At 56.0% G+C, this 20,901-nt stretch overlaps 4 protein-coding genes across 4 annotated transcripts; 3 read left to right on the top strand and 1 right to left on the bottom strand.

Annotated features, from left to right (window-relative positions):
* The first annotated feature begins 315 nt into the window (after nt 1-315).
* BJ171DRAFT_519205 (uncharacterized protein) lies at nt 316-2,305 on the top strand. The gene is made up of 4 exons (XM_053112321.1): nt 316-380; nt 609-621; nt 736-833; nt 932-2,305. Exons 1-4 carry the CDS (start codon nt 366-368, stop codon nt 2,159-2,161), a joined length of 1,356 nt encoding a protein of 451 aa, XP_052963194.1. The 5' UTR covers nt 316-365; the 3' UTR covers nt 2,162-2,305.
* Nucleotides 2,306-2,773: 468 nt separating this feature from the next.
* BJ171DRAFT_601992 (uncharacterized protein) lies at nt 2,774-11,116 on the top strand (the record flags this gene model as incomplete). Its single annotated transcript, XM_053115128.1, has 13 exons — nt 2,774-2,879; nt 3,067-3,122; nt 3,274-3,509; nt 3,657-3,779; nt 3,885-4,367; nt 4,564-4,650; nt 4,820-4,895; nt 5,031-5,188; nt 5,354-5,476; nt 5,803-6,181; nt 6,301-6,928; nt 7,058-8,052; nt 8,166-11,116. 13 exons carry the CDS (start codon nt 2,774-2,776, stop codon nt 11,088-11,090), a joined length of 6,375 nt encoding a protein of 2,124 aa, XP_052963193.1. The 3' UTR covers nt 11,091-11,116.
* A 371-nt stretch (nt 11,117-11,487) lies between these two features.
* On the top strand, nt 11,488-13,648 carry BJ171DRAFT_218207 (uncharacterized protein). Its single transcript, XM_053106449.1, has 4 exons — nt 11,488-11,727; nt 11,902-12,004; nt 12,148-12,182; nt 12,457-13,648. The coding sequence occupies exons 1-4, from the start codon at nt 11,617-11,619 to the stop codon at nt 13,537-13,539; spliced, it is 1,332 nt and encodes a 443-aa protein (XP_052963192.1). The 5' UTR covers nt 11,488-11,616; the 3' UTR covers nt 13,540-13,648.
* A 360-nt stretch (nt 13,649-14,008) lies between these two features.
* BJ171DRAFT_427815 (uncharacterized protein) lies at nt 14,009-20,707 on the bottom strand (the record flags this gene model as incomplete). The annotated part of the gene is made up of 15 exons (XM_053107825.1): nt 14,009-14,122; nt 14,227-14,352; nt 14,519-14,614; nt 14,731-14,921; nt 15,097-15,417; nt 15,528-15,671; nt 15,964-16,384; nt 16,544-17,058; nt 17,166-18,931; nt 19,030-19,103; nt 19,253-19,561; nt 19,768-19,948; nt 20,111-20,342; nt 20,404-20,441; nt 20,511-20,707. 15 exons carry the CDS (start codon nt 20,705-20,707, stop codon nt 14,009-14,011), a joined length of 4,725 nt encoding a protein of 1,574 aa, XP_052963191.1.
* Between the last annotated feature and the right edge of the window lie 194 nt (nt 20,708-20,901).

Here is a 20,901-nt window from a genome sequence, read left to right as displayed (position 1 = left end):
GTTCTCCGCGGAGGTGTCTGCGCCATCCCTGTCATGCTCTGCGCCATCTCCGTCACCGTCTTCGCCGTCGCCGTCGCGTTGTCGCCCCTGCTTGGCCACAGACACACACACACCCGTTCTGGGCCTTTCCTCCATGCTGCGCGCTGCGCCACGCAATATGCCCCGATGTGGCGCACACGTGTCCCGCCGCTTCCGTGTCGTTCTGTGCAGCCGCCGCCACGCGCGCGTGTGTGTGTGCGCCAGATCAGAAAATTACGAGCATATATTTTCTCGGGTCGGGCCACCGCCAGGGCGGCTTTTTTTCTTCTCCACTCTCGGTAGTCTCTCTCCCTCTGGTCCTTCCTCATCGAGCCGACTTGCACACCATGGCCCCCTTTGGTGTAAGTGTGTCCTGTCTGCCGGTCTGCATGTGCTGCCGGGCCATGTTCCTCCCTCCGTCTGCTGCCTCGGGCCTTCTGCCTGATCCAGCGGCGTCGCGTCGCCGCCGTCGTTCTCAGACTTTACTCCTGGACTAAACGATCTCTCGTCCGATCGGCTGCTGCTGCTGCTGCTGCTGCTGCTGCTGCTGCCGTGGCCTCGACCCTGATGTCGCTGCTTTGGCCCTCCAGAAAATCTACTCCTGTAAGTTGTCGCTGCTATCCTCCGCTCAAGATCGTCGCGCATCAGTGACACAGCTTTTGGCCTGCCGCCTGAGATCTTGACAAAGCCCTCCCTGCTCCTTTTTCTTGGCCGCAGACCCCAACAACCCCCGTGTTGCCAAATCCCTCATTGCCGCCAAGTACAACGACATTGAGATCGAGCTCGCTCATGTCGATATTGGTGTGACCAACAAGGTCGGTCCGGCTGCCCATCCCCATCGATGGTCTTTGCCTTTGACTTTCGCTTTGCCTTGCGTCGGATGCTTACGCTTCGTCCCTCTGTCTGGTTCTAGACCCCCGAGTTCCTTGCCAAGTTCCCTCTCGGCAAGGTCCCCACGTTCGAGGCTGCCGATGGCTTCACTCTCTACGAGTCCAACGCCATTGCCTACTACGTTGCTGCCGCCAAGGAGGGCACCCAGCTCCTCGGCAAGAACAAGAAGGAGTACGCCAAGATCCAGCAGTGGATCCAGCTTGCCGACAACGAGCTCTCCCCTGCCCAGGCCACCTGGCTGTTCCCCATCCTCGGCTGGATCCCCAACGTCCCTGAGAACACCGCCAAGGCCATCGAGGACACCAAGAAGGTCATGGCTCTCCTCAACAACCACCTCCTGAACCACACCTACCTCGTTGGCGAGACCATCACCCTCGCCGATATCACCGTCCTCACTGCCCTCCTCAACTTCTACCGTCTTGTCTTTGACGCCCCCTTCCGCGCCCAGTACAAGAACGTCACCCGCTGGTTCGTCACCCTGATCAACCAGAAGAACTTCAAGTCGGTTCTTGGCGAGGTCCCTCTTGCCGAGAAGGTCGCCGTTGCTGGCTCGTACGTCGCCCCTCCCGCCCCCAAGGCTGCTGCCCCCGCCCCCGTTGCCGAGAAGAAGGCCGAGAAGAAGGAGGAGAAGAAGGCCGAGAAGAAGGCTGAGAAGAAGGCTGAGAAGAAGGAAGAGAAGAAGGAAGAGAAGAAGGAGGAGAAGAAGAAGGAGGAGAAGAAGAAGCCCAAGAAGGAGGAGGAGGAAGAGGAGGAGGAGAACTACGAGGACGAGGCCCCCAAGGGCAAGAACCCCCTGGATCTCCTCCCCAAGTCGTCCCTGAACCTCGAGGACTGGAAGCGCTTCTACTCCAACAACGACACCATCCCCACCGCCACCAACTGGTTCTGGGAGCACTTTGACGCCGAGGGCTACACCATCTACAAGGTTGCCTACAAGTACAACAGCGAGCTCACCCTCACCTTCATGTCTGCCAACCTCGTCGGCGGCTTCTTCCAGCGCCTCGAGAAGGCCCGCAAGTACGTCTTTGCCACCCTCCTCATCTGCGGTGAGGACAACAACAACGAGATCTTTGGTTACTTTGTCTGCCGCGGCAGCGAGGTCCCCGCCGAGGTCATCGATGCCCCCGACTACGAGTCCTACACCTTCGAGCGTGTTGATCACAACGACGCCGAGATCCGTGACGACTTCAACCACGTCATTGCCTGGGAGCCCAAGGGCAAGAAGTTCTGCGATGGCAAGACCTTCAAATAAGCAGGCCGCTGCGCCGTGCTTGCGCCGACTGCGTGCTTGATGGATACAGCCATACAAACCGAAATAGGAGCTCCCTTCCCTGTTTTCTGAGCGCGGACGGTGGCTTTTTTCTCTGGGTCCTGAATACACACCCATCCACCATGACCAGAAATACCGTTCATTCATCGCTATCGAGGGACAATCGTACAGTCCGCCCGTGATGATTGCATATGTCCCTCGCTGGGTTTGAAAGCAACGGTTGTTGTGCCAACAGCGCAAGCGGGCATTCTCCCGTCCCTTTCTGCATCCGAAACCGATGCATGTGTGCATTTTTGATGTCTTGTTCGATACCAAGCCCCAGCAGCGCAGATCAGCCACTTGTGCCTGTTGTCGCTGACCGGAGTGTCCTCCAGATTGGAGACACACCCCTTCCTTCGTCCGACGCGATGCCTGGCTGGGTCTCAATCATCCACGTCAGTTGCGTTGGCTTGCCGACATATTGCATTACCAGGGCAGGGCTGCCTTGAGCTGCATTTGCATTTTTCCAGGCATCCCGGCCTCGCCCGTCGTCCAGCGCTCTGCTTCACTCCCTTGGATGCCAAATCGCACGACCGGCTGCATCCCACAGCAAGCATGGACGCATCTTCCCACGCCAGCTTCCGGCCCGAGTCGCCAAAGCCCAATCCCAGAATCCACTGGCACCATGCCCGTCAGGCCTGGAAAGCAGAGGCTCTAACGGGTGGGCATCCGCTGTCTAGAGAGCTCATGCGTTGCTGGAGAATCGGCCGAGGCCCCAAAGTCGCTCTAACAATTGCTGTCGCTCTGGCCTGATAATCCCACCCCAACCGGATGATGCCCAACCGCATTCTGGCTGGATGGAAACCCCACTTCCCATGCTACACCCGGGGCCACGATGATGCTTCCAGCGGGCTTGCCCGAGCCCGACAAACCCGCGTACTTATTTGCTCCGACCTATCCCGAGGTCTGTTGCGGTTTCGGCCGGGTGCATTTCGAGAGCAGTGTGGCTGCCAGTCGGCAGAATAGTCGGCCGGGTCACGCTCGTGGTTCCGCCAAGACGGAGATTGTTTTGCAGGACTGTGCATGCGTCTCACTCTCGCCCATCTCTGTTCCAGCTCACCCATCCCATCCGGAGACCCGACATTCCTCTCAAGGGCCCTGGGCTTGCCTTCTGGTCGCACCCGCGGAGACGAGCCTTCTTGGCCGCCTTTCCCAAGCCCAAGCCAACCAGAGAGACCTGGGAGGTACTCAGCAGTCGCAAGCCGAAATCCGCTCCAACGCTCCCAGATGACTGCTTCGTAGGAAGAAAGCCGCCTCGTCCGATAGACCAGGAGCGGATCGCCAAGCTCAGGTATATAGCTGCACGGCCCAGCAGGCCTCTTGTCTCCGCCAGATGCCGATCCAGCGCTCGCTACTCCCATACCAACTGACGTCTGTGCTGCGTTGTGCTATGCTGCTGATACTGCCTTTTCGTAAACAACCGGGAAATGTCCCTCAGCACGCCGCGGCCTGTCCACTCTCGACCAGATCCACCGCCGGCCATTCCGGTAAAGTCGAGAAAGGACGACGAGCCGTGGAAGCCTCCTGGTCCCGAGTACTGGGAGCACCTCTCCCGACCGAGGTATGAGTGCCAAGCACACGTCTTGGGCAGTTGACACCGCTCTGTCCGAGCCATAGGTCCCTGACAAAGTTGATACCGGTGCTGGCTGATTTGTATGGCATGCAGGCGCCGCCGCTTTGAGGAAATCCCGAGCTCTATGCCTCCACCCAAGCCCGCTAGGCACATCTCGCCCGAAACCTGGGACCGGCTCAGCCACTCGAACCGCCGCGAAAGGATTCAGAGCATCGTCAATATCGAAAATGGCGAGCACGAACCGACCGAGCTTCCGGCCGTGGATGTCGAGGACGACGAACCAGATGCACAGATCGATCTCCGCACCGCCAAGGACGGCATCACCGCCAACGAGCCGTCTGATCCGTTCTTCTGGGAGAAACAGGGATATGAGTTTCCCGTACTTGGACACAAGGAGCGGAGCCTCAAGCCAGCCCATCGCAATTGGGCCAACTTCAGCGATCTTCATAGCGAGACCTGGAGGCATACCATACTGGGCCGAGAGTTACTGCACAGCGAATACGTGCTTCCAGATGACCAGACCTTCGAGCTCGTCATATATGTCTCATGCAATGCGATTGACACGACACTGGAAAGGTACTTGCTGCGCTTTGTGCATTTGATTGATGGCTTGAAGATCGGCTCTTCATCTTGGCTGTATTTGGTTCTGTTGCTGGCCATCCAATTACCCCTGCATTCGTGCCATCACTTACCCTTGTGTCTGCTTACCATGTGTCTCCTCTCTGGGCTACTATGCTTGTGCTGTCGCCGTCAATCGCAATGATGAACGAAGATCGGTGCTGATGAGCACTCTCGTCCCTGGTCTGCGAGCCGAGTGCCGAAACTTTGGTATTGATCTCCACTTTGTGGATATGCGATGGTATGGGAATCCGGGACCGCGAGGCTGTCCACCAGGGCGTGTACCTATGATCCCGTGGGATGACCCAGACAAACGTGCGTGGGCAAATCTTTGCTGTACAGCTTCAGTCGTCGCATGTCGATAAGCCATATCCTGTTTCACCAACACCAACTTTACTTGTGATCGCCAGGGGGGAGACAACCCAGTTCGTCTGTGAGCACCGGCTTATCGAGATATATACAAAGGAGCTGCTGCGATGTATCAAGGTACGTTGGCGACATGCATGCGTCTACAAAGCCGGCACGATGGATAGCAGCGCCCCTCCCGTGCTCGACCTGACGATTTTTTTTCTTCTGTGGCCCGCTTCACATCGATGCTCACACTTGATGGCGGCTCGACAGAGCTCTTGCGGCATGAGCATGCTCTCCATCATCGGAGATATGTATGGGCGATGCCATTTTCCGATCCAGATGGAGCAAGACCTCGGCGACCTGCTCTTTGACGAAATCGAGAACATGTCTCGGAAAGCCAGCGCGGGACTGACGATGCTGAAGAAATGGTTGGCACCAATTTTGCACGCATTGGTAGCGCATGACCTCTGACATTTGCCTCCTGCATCTCAGCCACCGAGGCGCAAAGGCTCGCATCACTGGCGGTGCTCTCCGTAGCGACGGCTCTGCCCGTTGTTTGAACGAGCGACTAACGACTGCCTCTGCGTTTACAGGTTCTGGCTTGATCGCAACACAAACCCTCCAAGATATGTTCTGCAGCCAATCACAACATATCTTCCAGGGTTCCTCATGCCCAGTGACCAACGACTCCACAAGCGGTCGATGTGGACTTGGTGGTAAGTGTAATCACCTTGGGAATCTGTCCACGCATACTACTCTGCTCAGTAGCAAGCTACTACTCAGCCGGACTGGTCGGATCGCTGGCGGCTGGCTGCTGGTGCGGTTTGAAAGTACCACTCGGCGTCGTGCGAAGGGCGCCAACGCTCAGCCGAAAGGCAATAGCACCGGGGCACAGCCGAAGCACCGCTGAGTAGGCTGACGGTGTGGATTATCGAAGGGCTGGTGTGTTCATCTGGCAAGACGACATGGGTCGGTCACCACGTCGAGCTGGCAAACCGCTTCGCAGATACGCAATCTTATCCAAACTCCCTGATGCCTCCAGGAACCGATGCTTCACCCCTATCAAGGAGGACCTGCAACACGCATCTCGAGCCCTGAGACTCCGTCGGCAAATCTCCAAGGACGTTCACCAGTATTTCCATGCATCTTTGATCGAGAAAGAGCTCCAACTATGGCTCCAGTATGCGGTCGGGGCCAGTCCAGATCCGACTGACGACTATTGCAGAGGCGTCGTCATCAACCGCAGGATCGAAAACATCATCGAAAGAGACTTCAACGCGCGCTTTTATATGGACACCCACGGCGAAGACTACGATACGCTCAAGCCCGTCAAGCACAACAAGCTGGGCATCAGATGCTTGGAACTTTTGATGGAATCGATCGAGCCGCAGCTGCATGTGGGGGACATATTCAAGCGAACGGTGAGCATGCACGAGCTAGTAACTAGAAGTTTACCCGGCCGGAGGGGAAGGGCGACTGTTGATAAATCCCAGAGTCGCTTGGGATACCGACGGCGACTGACTCGGCGCCGAAACCACAGGTTCCCTGGGACAGCGAGGGCATTGTATATGACAATCCAGCCCACCGCGAGTACGTTGATAATATGGTCCAATACGTTCACGACAAAGCTATCCAGTCTATCAAGAGCATTACAGAGGATTCTTTGCGGGATCCACTCTGTCAAGAAGCACTGGTACACCTCAAGCACTGTCGTGCCAAAGCGGCCGACTATATCGGACACATAGATATTCTGGAGCGTATTCTCCATCACCTTGCTCCTCCATTCAACCACAAGAGCCCTCCGCTCTTTGTCTCCGGAATCGACGGCGCTGGTAAATCCACAGTGGCTTGCCGCGCTCTCCAAAAGCTCGCTGTCGACGCAAAGCACGACGAAAGCACCCCGATGATCATAGTGCGCTTTGTCGGGCTCACTCCAGAGTCATGCACCATTGCAAGCATCATCATGTCGATTTGTCGCCAGATTACCCGAGCCTTTGCTACGAGCCTGCCTCGAAATGCCGAGGAGAGCGAAGCCGCGAGCTATATATCCTATGGACGACTGAAACATTGCCTCAAAGAGCACTTGAAATACGCCACCGACGAAAACCCCATTATTATCGTCATAGAGGGCCTGCACCGTCTATCCGAAAGCTCGGATTGTTCTTTGAGTGAGTTATTGTCGACTCGCTCCCACGCGGACACCGCCGAACCATTTTGCTGCCCCATATCGATCCGATACAGAGTCTAGCCTTGTAACTCGATCTGTTTGCCCATCTTCTGTTTACTACCATTGTCAGCGTGGTTGCCGATGACCTTACCAAAGAACGCTCGCATACTACTCACTGGTACCACCAACCACACGAGCCACCTGGTTTTCCGCGATCGTCTGCAAACGTTCCCGCTACAGTACCAAAGCATCAACGATTGCTTGATCGAAGTTCCCAACCTTACCCAAGAGCACGGCGAAAAGATTGTGTATTCGTGGCTGGCGCGGGAAAACCGGCGACTCAGAGACACCCAATACCAAACACTCCAGGGCTCGCTTATCAGCTCCATCTATAGCAAAGAGAACGCCTCCACGCCGTTCCTGCTCCGGTTCATGTACCAGTTCACTAGGAAATGGGCGTCGCACAAGTTTGCCACCACAATCCCGTCAAAGCGGAAGGACTTGCTTGATTCGATTTGCAATCAACTGGAGCGGGAGCACGGTGTCATGCTTGTCTCCCGAACATTTGCCCTGATCACCGCTGCCCGCGATGGGCTCTCGCAAGTTGAGCTCGAGGACATTCTCTCACTGGACGACGACCTGCTACTTGAGCTGTACCGTAACCAATCGTTCAAGCTCTCTGTAAGCCGAATCCCCAGCATACTGCTGGCGGCTCTGATTCAGAATCTTGACTTTCTCCTGACATGCCAGCCATGCGGCGAGCTCCATCACACGCCGCTGCTCAAGTGGAACCACAGCTGTGTGCAGAGTTTCATGCGGCATCGATACCTCAACACAACTCGACAGCGTGGAAACGCATACGAAAACCTCGCCGACTACTGGATAGGCATGTGGTCCCGGGGCAAGCCGTTCGATGAGGATGTTCTCGAAAACTCGCCAATCGATCTCCCGGAGGGTCGTAACATCCCGTCGCAGCCAATCCGGTTTTTCGACGGGATCAAGTACCGCTGGAACATCCGCAAAATCCGTGAGCTTCCGCGGTCACTCACGTACGCACACCGGTGGAGCGAGCTGCAGGAGCTCTTCAGCAACCTCGAATTTTTTGACGCCATCAATCACTCTCAGGTAAGTTGCATACGACCGGGTGGGGGAAGCACGGCGGGATATCTTTGTCGACTGCTTTGTATTTGAATAGCGACATGTCGCATCACTGACCTGCGGGAATGGGTACTTATCAGGGACTTCACGAGATCCACCGGCTTTTGCAATGGATCATTCGGGATGCGAATACATCGCCGCACTTCAAGATCTCGGGTGAATGCGAACAGTTGATCCGGCAATGGGCAACCTTCTTCCGAATCAAGTCCGAGCTCTTTGACTTTGGGGCATCTCTGCCCCAGCTATGGGATACTGAGATTGCAAATGCGCCCGAGGGGCTCTTCAATTCGAAGAACATTCGGGACACGGTGAGAAAATCCGTCGCGCAGACCAAGGCGCGACCATACTGGTTGCTCCGGTTCCTCAGTGCTGCCTGGAAGCCGTCGATTGTGCAGTCCACCAAGCGGATGACCTTTCGTCTGCCCAACGTTTCGGTGCTGGGACTGTGCCCCTCGGGCAAACGCCTTACTGGGGCTTCAAGCAAGAGTGACTGTGGGTTTTCTTGGAACGTCGAGACCGGCGAGGAGATGTGGAAACTGCAGCACCCCACACCCCAGAGCAAAGCCAACAAGTCCAGCAACGGTATCCTGTGGATACAGTACCTCCCCAGCGGCAATATGCTGCTGACCGGAAACTCGGCTCGCGGCACAGACGTGCGGCCAACCATCTGCTGCTGGAACTCGACCACAGGGATACTGGTGTCTACCCTCAACGAAGGAAACAAGGGCGATCTAACCAAGGGGCACGTCGAAGGCTCGGCGATTGTGTCGTGCGCCTTCATTCCCAGCGCGGAAGAGGGCGAGAGCGATTCGGTTTCGATGGTCTCGGCCGACTCCAATGGCAGGATCATTGCCTGGGATGTATCCAGTGGCAAGATTGCTGCTCAGGGCGAGACGATGGCGCCCGGCTACCCGCCCTCAGTCGCCATCTCCTGCAACGGCATCATTGCCGCATGCACTGTGGCCGGCATCGACTGGTTCAAGTGGGACCTGCATCACATTGCAGCAACGACAGGAGCCATCAGCAGCCCGGACCGATCCGCAGCCACAGTTACCCCTGCGGCGTTTTCCCCTGACGGAACCACCCTCTTCACAGCCACGCCAGTCGGTGACAAGACACTCATCCACGCCCGCGACCCCTACACTCGCTTGGTTCTGTGGGAAACCACACATGCAGGACTGGCCCAGAGCATCGCAGTTTATCCGGATGGAACTTGTCTGGCGTCGAGCAGTGTCGGCGGCTTCGTCTACATTTGGGATCTGACCTCGTGTATCCGAAGCTCGAGCATGAAGGTATCGATGCCAGCGCCTCCGCTCATCCACTCGTTCTCCCTCAAAGAGTTTTGTCAGTGCTCGATTGATTCTCTGGGGGTCCTGTCGGCGAATGCCTTCCTCAATGGCCTGGGCAAGACCTTCAAGCCCTTCGTGCCAGCCATGAAGCCGCTGCTTCCACGAGGCGACGACGGCAGCCGGACCGAGCTGCGAACAGCTGTCATCATGCCCCAACCTCCTTTCACCATGGCCACAGCCTCGTGCACAGACGGCCAAGTCTCGGTCTGGAACTTGGATGCGCTTTCGCTTGCACCCCGCCCGGCCATTACCGCCCTATCCTTTTCGGACTGTGGCCGATATGCCGTGAGCCTTGGAGGTGGAGGGAGCGCATCAGGAGCACCGGCTACCGACCAGAGCATTATGATATGGGAGGTCGACGAAGCCGTCACCTGCTATGCGTGGCCGGTCGCAGCCGAGCTGGCAAAGAAGGGCAGCGTCGCTCTATCTGTCGCCTCGGTTCAGTTTTGTCAAAGACGGGATGCCGCCGAGCCGTCGGTGGTGGTCGTACTGATGCAAGGCCCGCAGTCGTATCACATCAAGATCGTGGGCGTCGATGGGACACTCGAACTCTCGACCGAGCTCCGGCTTTTGGATCTGGAAGCGGCTCGGGAGGCCAAGGTTGTTGCCGCAACAGCCGACGGCATGCTCCGTACCCTGGCTGTTTTGCTGTGGGTTCCAGAGTACCGGATCATGCGACTGGTGCTGCTCCGGATTGTGTCCGACAAGGATACGACCCCGATCGCAATCAAGGATGTTCCTATGGAGGCGCTGCAGCCTGAGCACTCGTACGATCTGCACTGGCGCTATTTGGATTCAACAAGTGTCGCCCAGCTGAGCAGCGACAGGCTCCATGAGGGCTGGTCTGCAAGTAATCCGTCTGGAGACAATCAGCGCCGAAGTGCAGCCGCGGTTGTGGATGACACGAACAACTCGTTGGGATCCGAGAACGAGCAGAGACAGCTTCGCCGTCCTCGGGACAGCAACTCAGCGGCTGCAGCAGAACCTTCCCATGGAGACGAGCAGTCCATTGGCCCGTCTGTGGGCCCGAGTCAAAGCAATGATCCCAGCGGCGAACCCGGTCTGGAGGGGGCTGACCGCCCGCAGAACGTGGCCGACTTGCAGCCCATCGACGCCCAACCACCTGTGCAGGCTTTCGAGGAAGTTATCGATTTGTTTGACCGACGCAAGTGCACCGCGGTACTCTCCTGGCGGATTGCCGGTGAGAACGATACTCGCGTGAGCCTGGCCGATCCCCAGCTCCCGCCGGCGCAAGTCTCGCTGCGGATCGAGTGCCGAGAGGCCGCAAGCCGCCTGCTGGTTGAGCTGCAGCATGAGTCCGGGGATGGCATCGGATACTCGATCAAGACATCCGGCGCTCCGGTGGATGCGGCGCTTGTGCAGAGCGATAGTCGAGGCGAGGACATGATTGTCGCGGTGGTTGACAAGCATGGGATGCTCGCTGTGCACCGATGCATCGATGGACGAGGCAGCGAGCTGATCGCAGCCACAAGTATCGGAGTGACCGTTACGGGACTCTCGTTCGGCAGGGCAAGGGGCGTCCTTGGCGTATATGGGTGCGATGGATTCCTGTCGCTGCTGTGCTTGAGCCAGCCAGTCTCAGACAGCACCATTGCCGTCTCGGCGCACCTCTCGTCGACTGGACTTCGTGTCTGACCGGATCCACGAAAGCAAAAGTGAATACATCGTTCGTAACGAAACGGGACACCGACTTTGATGTATCCACGGCTGCAGACGGACAAGCGACGGCGCACCCGCCGGTCCGTCCTCCTGTCCGTCCGCCTGTCCGCACAGCGGGGCCGCTCTATGATTGCGTCGGCAGCCGAACCTGTTCCCTGATGCGCCGCCGTGTCGGAAACGGATCGCTTCTGTGATCTGCCGCGCGGCCAATGGGCTGCCGGCCTGTCCAGCCAAAGCCCAGCGCGCTGTGATTGGCCGGCTGCCGCTCTCGCTCGGCGCTCTCGGCGCTCTCGGCGCTCTCGCTCTCGCTCTCGCCCTCGCCCCCGTTTGTTGTCTGTGGCGGGTGCTCTGGTCTTGGCTCTTTCTTCGTTCGCATCGCTCCAGCCTGCATTCTCTGCTTGGACCGCCGCCTCGCCGCCCCCATCCATCCGAGCCGCCGACCCATCCCTCGCTATCCAGCGCATTTCCACGGCAGACCGCCCCTGGACTGTCGACATCCGCCATGGCATCATCCTCAACGGCATTTGACCTCGACCAGAACGAGCGTCCTGTCGAAGACTTTTACAAGCTGCTCGACATCTCCAAAAATGCCACGGCAGAGGAAATCAAGAAGGTGGGCTTCTCACCCTCCCCCAGAGCTCCGTCCCACCAGCATTACAGACAGCATCTTTCCGGCTGCATTTGGCGTCGCTGTTTTGTTATCTGCCTCGGCCGCCCCTCCAATGCAGCCCTGTGTCGACGTTCTGAGAGGCTCCTGATACCCCTTTTGTCTCTGTTTGATCCGCAGGCGTACAAACGAGCGGCCCTTAAATATCATCCTGACAAAGTCGGCTCACATCCTGAGGCTGTGGAGCGATTCCAGCGTATTCGCCGAGCATACGACGTTCTGAGTAAGCTGTCATGGCCGATTGATTCAGGGAACCTGTCTCGCTCTGGGTTGCCCAACATGGCCTCTTCCACCGAAACCTGCATCGGGCCCAGCCGGATACCTGGTATCAGCTGCAGGTGTGACTGACCGACATCCGTACCTTAGACGACCCCGATAAGCGAAATATCTACGATAGCTATGTAAGTGTGTTGCATCGCTGGGATTGTCCGGCAGCCTGGGGACGAGTCCCGCTGCAACGGCACCATACTCTTTATCGTGAACATCGTGGGCATCCTGAGCAGTTCGATCTTGATATGGTGGACACTCTGTAGGAGTGAATATGGGCTGCCTCCAGCATTGTCCTCTCTCTAGCTCCACCGCTCCAGTAAACTTGCTGCTATACTAACCAACTGTTGCTTCACCGTCTTGTATCGCTCCGGCTTGTATCGCTCCGGCTTGAATCGCTCCGTCTAGGGCGAGCAAGGTGTCACTGCTATGGAAACGATGGGCGGGCGCGTCCCGATGTTCCACCCCGGAATGCTCGTTGTCATCAACCGGATCTTCTTCCTCTTGACCATCTGCGTGGCTCTCCTCATCCTCTTCCCTGCCTTCCTTTCGATGCGTGCGGACGGAAAGGTGCAGTGGCCGTGGGTCGCTGTGTTCACCCCTCTCTTCATCCTGGATGCTCTTGTTCTCCTGATTGCCTGGGTGAACTTCTCCCGAGAGCCGGAGGATGAGACCAGCGAAGAGGATTTCGCCGACAAGGAAAGCCACGAAGAACACAAACGCAAGTCCAAGGCCGAGAAGCGTCTGTCGACCGCCATCACGTTTACGTATGTGATCCTGCTCACGATTTTGCAGGTTCTGATCGCCCTCCGGCTCGACTCGGTCATCACGACCTCTTGGCTGGTTGTTAGCGTACCGTGGTTTGCTCTTGAGGCATTCCATGGCATCGTTGCCATCCCCGCGCTGTTCTCCAAATTCGCCATGGGCGCCTACGACATTGATGCCAGCGGCGACCCAAGCCCTCGCTCGCTCAATGCCCTCGAGAAGCTCAAGGCCATCTCGGATGCCTATGTTCCCTGGGCACTTCGTGTCATCCAAGTTGTTTTGATCGACGTCAAGGCGAACGGCGCCGCATTTTCATGGGCCGCGACCTTCTCGCCAGTTTTCATCTATGTATTCCTGGAGCTCGTCTCCCTTGTCCTGAGCTACCAAGAGTACCGCCGCAGTCGCCAGTCGGCAACGAACGAGCAGGCTGCCGAGAAGAAGGCCGTTCTGGGCTTCAATGTGTTTGGCTTTGTGTTGCTGGCATTCACTGTGTGCTACACTGTCGGCATGCTTATCACAAGGCTCAACAATTCGGATGACACGACACCGTCTTCTGCCGTTATCCTTGTTCCTGTCTTCATCATCATGAGCACTCTCTTTTGCTGCACATGCTGCTTCCTCCCAACCATACTCTGTTGCTGGAAGCTCTCGACGATGGCCGCTCAAGAGGGTGAGGAAGAACAGGTCGAAATTATCAACGAAGACCGTCGCATCACGAACGAATAGAGTCGTCTATTCTATTTTACTTTTTACTTTTTAGACCACAACCTTGCGTCACAGCGCTGCGTTAATTCGAGGCATCGTCGCCACAAGCTTGGCAGGGAGTGCTTTGCGTTGTTTGCTCTGTTTGCTATAGCACGGATACTGTTTTGTTGTTGCTGAGAGCTCGCCTCCCCCCTTATTTTCTGGATGGAAATATACACATATCCATAGTCGACGAATCATCATTCACAACACCGTCGATTTCCACACCACTGCGCAACATTCCCGCAGCTCGACGCACAGCCGTGCAACACCGGATACTGAATTGGTTTTTGCATCAGACGCCGTGATCCGAAGCGTGTTCGCTTGAGCATTCGAATCGCCAGTACATGGGTATGTTGCCAACGAGTATTTGGCACTCCTGCTCTTATGATGGCTGTCATTCCTCGACAGCAGTCATGCTTTGGTGGTTCAAGCCCTCGAGTACAGTTGCTCAGAAGAACCCAACTGCCTTCTTGACCTGGTCTCGCTTCCAGCCGGCAAGCTTAAGGTAGTCGGCTTTCTTTATGCCAAATAGGTCGCTGAAGTCTTTGTCATCCAGATACATCTGAACAAAGGGAGCGGCCTCAGAAGATTCTCCCAGCAGTCTGCAAATCATTGTCGACACAAACTACGGATCGCTGCTACACACACAACAGCCGCCGGGCTCACCTCCAATTTGGTCTTATCCAGGTGCTCGGGAACATTCTCGGAGAGCAAGACATCGACTGAAAATACATCTTGCTGAAGCTCGGCGACAACTTCAGCCACCGGCCGTTTGAGAGCCAGGAGATGTCGCTGTACAGCACAGCAATACATATTTAACTCGATCTGAGCGCGCCGCGGCTGTCCCAGGCAAAGTCCACCTACCACATCGTCTGGAAACTTGCATTTGGTCCATCCTGAATCGACGCAGGTCCAGTTGAGTATTGAGCCACCAAGAGTGCCGCTGCCCACCTCTCACTTCAGATGCCAATCGGGCTGGAGCACAACGGTCTTTACCATGAAAGCAGCTCGAGAACTCGTCTGGTTCTTGGAAAGCCTGGGTGACCCATATTGGCTGGGAAGTCAAGCCAAGCTTCTCTCGCAGGCCCTGGTGCAGCCAGACTGGATCAATCCAGGCGCACTATCCTCGATCTTGTGCCGAAGCCACGATGCCGCCCGGAGGAATCGTACTGCCCACAGACACAACTTGCGCATTGTATCGCCGCTCAGCACGGCGCAGGGTCCCACCTGGATGGTGTCGATACCGATCGTCTTTTCTCGCGCCTTTGCGGTGACTCCGAACCACACATAGAACTGGCTTCCGGTGATCAGCAGCATAACGGCATTCGTATCAAGATCGTCTTGTACAAAGTGATAAATCTCTTCAACCTTGCGAATCGGAGGAGGAGCGATATTTGTCAGCAGGGTGACGCATGAACAGCGAGAGAGACGAATGTCAGTGAGAGATGGGTGTTGGTGAGAGATGGGTGTTGGTGAGGGTTGCGATTGAGGTTCGTATTTGATATCCTCGTGCATTTCCCTCGCTTAGCATTCCACGACTTGCCTTGACAGAGCCGCTGGCGCTGGTGCACGAGAAAAGCCGAGCTTGACGAAGGACGCGGCTGTTGCGGAGGTCGGCAATTCCAAGTCCGTGACCGTTCGATTTGAGAACAGCGCCCAGGCTCGACGGCAACCCGGCTGTATCGTCGATGGCAATTTCTCTGGGGAGATTTGAAGATGAGGGACGAGCCCGACGAACGACTTCATCGAGAAGAGGCTGAAGCGACTGCTGAGATCCTTTGACGTTGTGGCCGTACCAGTAGAAAACCTTGCTTTCATGAATTACGACGACAGAAGAGTCTGGATGGAACTTGAGCTCTAATGGGAAGGAGGAGGATTGCACGAGACAATTTCTTGTTCAATCGGTGCACGCTGCGGATGGCGTGCAGCGGATCGATGGATGGGACCGTGTCCAAAACATCGCATACCATTGACTTCCACCTGGACTGCCTTGTGAACACCCTGGAAAGTCTCGCGAACATCAAATGCGATTGTACTGGGCACATTGTCCCATCTGCCTGACCGGATCAAGATTAGCTTGCTTCCCAGAATCACAAAGAGATGCAGCGGCTCTGTCGGGCCATCCGAGGCATCAGAGCCATCAGAACAGGACAAGTTTGATCCAATGATCGAATTGATTTCAGTCCAATAGAGTAAAGTAACGTGTAGTGTCGGTCGATCAAGCAATTCGATTGTGATCGAGTAACGATGAGGTTTGAGTGAGTGTTGACGAATGTAGAGTCGATGTTTTGATTGCAATCAGGGAGGCAGAGAGACTTTGTCAGTCGTGCGCAATGAAGCCTCGCATTTGACTTGTCGCTGAACGCTTCCAGAATCGCTGTGCCGCTCGCCACGCTGAACAACCTTTGCCTTCAACAACACGAATTTGGTCCACTTCTCCCCCAGTTTGCTGGCAGAGCTCAATCGTCATCAGTGCGCTGGTGCCTTTCTGCGTAATGGAGCTCTGCGATCCTTGCCAGAAGTAGCTGACACATCGCTCGACGCCAGAGTTCTTTGGCCGGTAGGTGTATAAAACGATGTAGCTTTCACTGGTAAAGAATTGGCCTGCCAAGTGGCTGGCGACAGGCTCTTTATCAAAGTCCTTGACTCGCCAGATGCTGATCTTGCCCTGGCCATCGTCAAGGACAGTCTGCAAAGGCGGCTTTGGAACCAAGAGAGTGCTGATGTCGATTGGAGCCTGCTGAATAGCTGTGGCAACGTTTCCCTTGGCTTCATCGATTCTCATACTGATGGGCAGAGAGCCCTCATAGTCGACAAACTTTTCCTGTCACGGTCAGAGCATGGGCTGCCTTGTGAGCATGACCGTGGGCAGTTCATCGAGACAGCGACTTCAGCCATGCACCGAGCAAACTTCTTGGCAATTGAATAGTAAGCATGACCAATCCAGATCGATTTCGGATTTGATGAGCATGAACATACTTACTCTCCAGTACACCGTCTCCATTCCCTCCACCGCCGGCACGACGGTCACTTGCCCTTGGCTGCCAACGGACTCGGCCATTTGTGACGCAAGCTTCTGGACAACCAAGCCGGCAAGGCTTCGATGCTCCGAGTTAGAACCCTTGCCGAACCATACGAGCACCTCATTACAGCACTGAACAACGTAAACGCTGTCGGACTTGAGCAGCGACTTTGAGGGGGCGGGTCCCTCGTAAACGATCTCGAGCCTTCGTCGTCGCAGATTAGAATTGGTTACGCGGAAGATTCTGGCCTGAGAGCATTTGTCCAAGTCACAGTCGGCTTGCGAGGGTGGGTCGTCGCCAAAGCAAAGACCGAATTGTCGCTGAAGCGCTGCCCAAAGCTGCCTGTCGTCCCGTTCCACCAGAGTAACGGTTGGGCGGTTGCTTCGATCCTTTCTGATCCTGCAAGCGATATCCATGGCCTTTGCGCGGCAAACACGGGTGGACTGTTCGCCGCCAAAGTGGTAGATGGTCGAGCCTGAAGAAGCAACATCGCATCACTGCTCAGCACATTGACCGCAAGGATATGGGCACATTAGAGTAAGCTCTCGCTCATGGATGTTCCCGCGCTACTGAGGCTCGTACCTGCATCGACGACATATGCTGCATGCCGTCTCAGCGAGGCTGATGAGAGCTTGACAGTCGAAATGACCAGCCGAATCTTTCCCATCACAGCAATCAAGGCACGCTGCTCGCCTTTCGAAAGCTTTTGTTCGTCAATGGCCTGGATTCGTTCATCGCTTGTAGCAAAGAGATCACCCGCCTTGGCTTTGGACAGCTCGGCCTTGAGCGTTTGATCGAGGGACACACCAAGCCTTCCAAGCAGATCAAAGCTCTGGCGCTTGATCTGAAGCAGATGGCCTATCCAATAGCTCTTGTCAGCCAGCGACGAGAGCTTGTGGGTACAGTATCTCGAGTCTCTCAGAGCCAGAGTGAACTCATACGACACTTGCTGTTGCGGGCCAGCGACTGGCTCCTTAATCCACGATTCGTCAATGTTGGCAACGGCTAGGACGTATACAGGCGTTGTCGACCACGGGCCCGAGAAATAATAGAAAGACCCGTCTATTACTGTGAGCCAGAGGCGGCCGCCGGGGTGGCCTTCGAGGTCGGTTTGGACGGTAACCAGCCCTTCGGGACACTCATCAGCGACAAAGTCGCTTGCAGCCAGGCCAAGCTCGACGATGGTCTTTTGAATCTGTATGACCCAATTTGCGGCTTCTTGCGGGTTCCGGGTTTTAAAATGAAGTACCCGCTTGGTTGTGTTGATGTGGAAGCTGCAGCTGGATCCATCGGCTGACCCTGTGTCGGCTGTCGTGGCCGATGGCCAAGCAGATGTCTCGATACGAAGCTGTGATAACCTCACAGATATGACTGACCGCAGATTGACGCTTTCCAACGGGGACGCCCCTTGTAGATAGAGTTTCATGTTGTCGGAATAAATGTGGAGGAGGCCGTCTTGGTCAAGCATCACCAGCCGAGCGGCCCAAGCTTCGCGCCGAGACTCGATGGTGTACACTGACAGAGTTCCAAGCAGCCGGGCACCATCGCGAGTGCTATAGACGGGCTGAGGTGCCATAGCGGATGCAGCGAGGATGCTTGACGAACTCTTGTGAAGGCCGCCCAGCGAAGTGTTCTCGGTGGAGCGGCTTGGAACCAGTCCGGACTGCGAGGGACTGAGCGAGGACCGGACTCCTTTAGCAAGTCCGCGGACACAGGATATCCAGGCATCCCGCTCCTCGACAACGTCCCAACGAAGCTGGATGATGTTTCCGTCCTGGGTCTCAAGGAGCATCCCCGAGTCTACAACACCGACGGCAAAAGCTTCAACGCGACGAGTTGCACCCAAGGATATTTGGGCAATCGGGTCAGAGTCGGCGTCCTGCGAAATATAGAGCTTGGTACGTTTGAGAGAGAGATAGATCTTTTCCCAAGTGACGCCAAACCAGCCTCGAATGGCCTTGTAAGCAAATCCATCCATGTGAACTGCCGGCCCCGATACTGCAAGAGATGCGGACGAGTTCGAGATGGATTCTGCAGTCGAGGGGCGGGGGGATCGACTCGCGTGCAAGGATTTTACGGTACTTGCTCGTCGGAGCGTGGTAGTTGACCGGGATAGAGATGTTTTGATGGTCTTGGGCGGGAGCTCGGGCAGAGCCGGATCAACCTCTACTTTGGGGGCGTACATGTCGACCATGGTGGGTTCGATGGATTGGTTTTGGTCAAAGTACTGTGTAGAAGTAGCTTCCCTGTTGATGACCGCAGCGGAAGGGAAGATGTCCTGCTGGAATACAGTGTCCGAGTTGACCCTTGGAACACACAGCGAGAGAACATCGAGGGTGTTGTCGGTGCTGCCAAATACAAAGTGCATCAGTCGCCGAGGCCGCCGGGGAGACTGTCAGTCCACGAACGCATCAAAGCCGTTTGATCACGGCGCAGCCTCGCTTACCCAAGCTTTGTAAACCTTGCAACTTCGCATTTTGAAATATCACAGATGGTTTTTGGCAATATATCGATAGCTGTCTGTCAACCGAGAGGGTTCAAGGGGCCACCCGTCAAGAGCAGTGTGAGAATCGATGTCCCGCTTAGACTCGGACCAAACGCTGGGCGATGACGACGCCGCCGTCTTGAAAGAAGGTACTCTTCTGCCTGCCCTCAATCTGAGTACTCACAAGCTGTTTCTCGATGGGCAGTGTCGAGAGAAACCGGAGTGCTCCGTCTGCAAGCTCAAACACCCGAATGCCTTCGCCTTTGGAGCCAAAATACACAAGCGGAAGCGCAGCATCCCAGAACGGGAGGAGGACGGTTGTGCCGGAACCGGTGACGGGGCAAGTCTGGACAGGAGTCGAGAGATTTTCGATCGACCAGAGAGCGATTTCTCGCACACCCTGCTTGTTGAACCCGGTGCTGATGAAAAACTGGTCGGGCGCAAGCCAGCAAACGCGGGCTCCCTTGCCAGGCACATGCTCCGAGAGAATAGACTGGAAGATTTGCGTGTCCACACAGAGGGCAGAGGAACTTGGGAGTCAGCGGAGGGAATTGTTCCTGCATCAATCGTTCACGATGTGGAGGAATGGCTCGCTGGCCGTCGAACATCAAAGCACAGAGCAGAGTTCTATTGCCACAGCAGCATCAATCGATCGATGGAAAATGCGGAGGTCCGGCACGTTCTGTTTGGTACCCGTACCTTTACAGGATCTGCGCCCGATCTAGGATCATAGAGGTGGATAAATCCGTCTAGGGCAGAGGCAACAATGTTGTCGCCGCAGTAGTCGAACGAAAAGCTCTGGAAGGAAGATTCGCCAGGACAGACGATGCACAGGCGGTCCTGCATTTCTTGGATTTCCCACAGCTTCAAGGTCGAGTCGCTGTCGTTGAGAGGCCGGGGAGAATGGGTTAGAGACATACTGTTTGTGTGCGTCGGCAAGCACAAGCTCCAGTCCGCAGAGTGCCTCCGCTTGTCCATGCGAACCAAACAGATATCCGTGAGTCGGCGTGGGTGCTGGTTGCAGGGAGATACTTGCGCGGACGACGTCGCGAGGATGTTTCCGGCGGTTGGGTGAAATTTAATCAGATCCACCCGCTTTTCGTGTCCGGCAAGATACATGGCGGCGGAATCAATTGCGACAGGGGTGTATTCGGCTTCAGGTTCGAATGAATCGAGTTTCCAGACACGGACCAGACCATCAAGCTTGGTGCTACTGGCGATGATGGACGGCTCGTATGGAGAGAAGGCATACTCCTGCACGGGCTTGTTGTGAACTTTAGAGAGCCGAGTCAGTTGTTTCTCGTCGCAGTCACGACTACTGGTTCGCATGCTTACCTAACGAAACAGGAGGCTGCATCCCTAGCTTTACGGGGCTCATGCCCTGTGGTGTGGGCAGTATTGCGAGCGATCCATTTCCGCTGGCCCATGGTATCGCAGTGAACAGCTCATTGGACTGAGAGGCGGATTCTCTGATTAGCCAAACCTGCGTGCTTGGCCAAGACTTGGAGGCCAAGCCATGCATACTAACCTTGACTTTTGTGGGAGCGGTTCCCTCGACTTTGATGCTGGTGTAGAGGCCCTTGGCTCCTGCAGGCTGCGCAAAGATGTTCTTGAACTTGGAGTGCTCGGGTGGGGGCATGGGTGCAGCACAGCGTCTCTTGGGGCAACAGATACGATATCAGACGACCAGGGTTATCGAACCGATCCAGTACCCAATGTGAGATAGAGAGCCAATGGACTCGATGCCGTGGGTGCACTTTGCTGCCACGCTGCACCACAATGGCCATTTGCATCGGCTTTGCATCGATGACGTATCGGCCCAACCTGATTGAG

Source organism: Polychytrium aggregatum (assembly GCF_025602895.1).
Source record: "Polychytrium aggregatum strain JEL109 chromosome Unknown BJ171scaffold_42, whole genome shotgun sequence".
In the NCBI taxonomy this organism is placed as follows: Eukaryota; Fungi; Chytridiomycota; class Chytridiomycetes; order Polychytriales; genus Polychytrium; species Polychytrium aggregatum.
Note: the sequence above shows the minus strand (reverse complement) of the source record. Positions and strands in the feature narration are given on the sequence as shown.

Excerpts from the sequence above, each read along its gene's own strand:
- BJ171DRAFT_519205 (XM_053112321.1), top strand. Across the intron at positions 834-931 it reads ATATTGGTGTGACCAACAAG|ACCCCCGAGTTCCTTGCCAA; the intron begins GTCGGTCCGGCT and ends GTCTGGTTCTAG.
- BJ171DRAFT_218207 (XM_053106449.1), top strand. The coding sequence starts at position 11,617 with ATGGCATCATCCTCAACGGCATTTGACCTCGACCAGAACGAGCGTCCT. Across the intron at positions 12,005-12,147 it reads CCGAGCATACGACGTTCTGA|ACGACCCCGATAAGCGAAAT; the intron begins GTAAGCTGTCAT and ends TCCGTACCTTAG. Across the intron at positions 12,183-12,456 it reads GAAATATCTACGATAGCTAT|GGCGAGCAAGGTGTCACTGC; the intron begins GTAAGTGTGTTG and ends CGCTCCGTCTAG.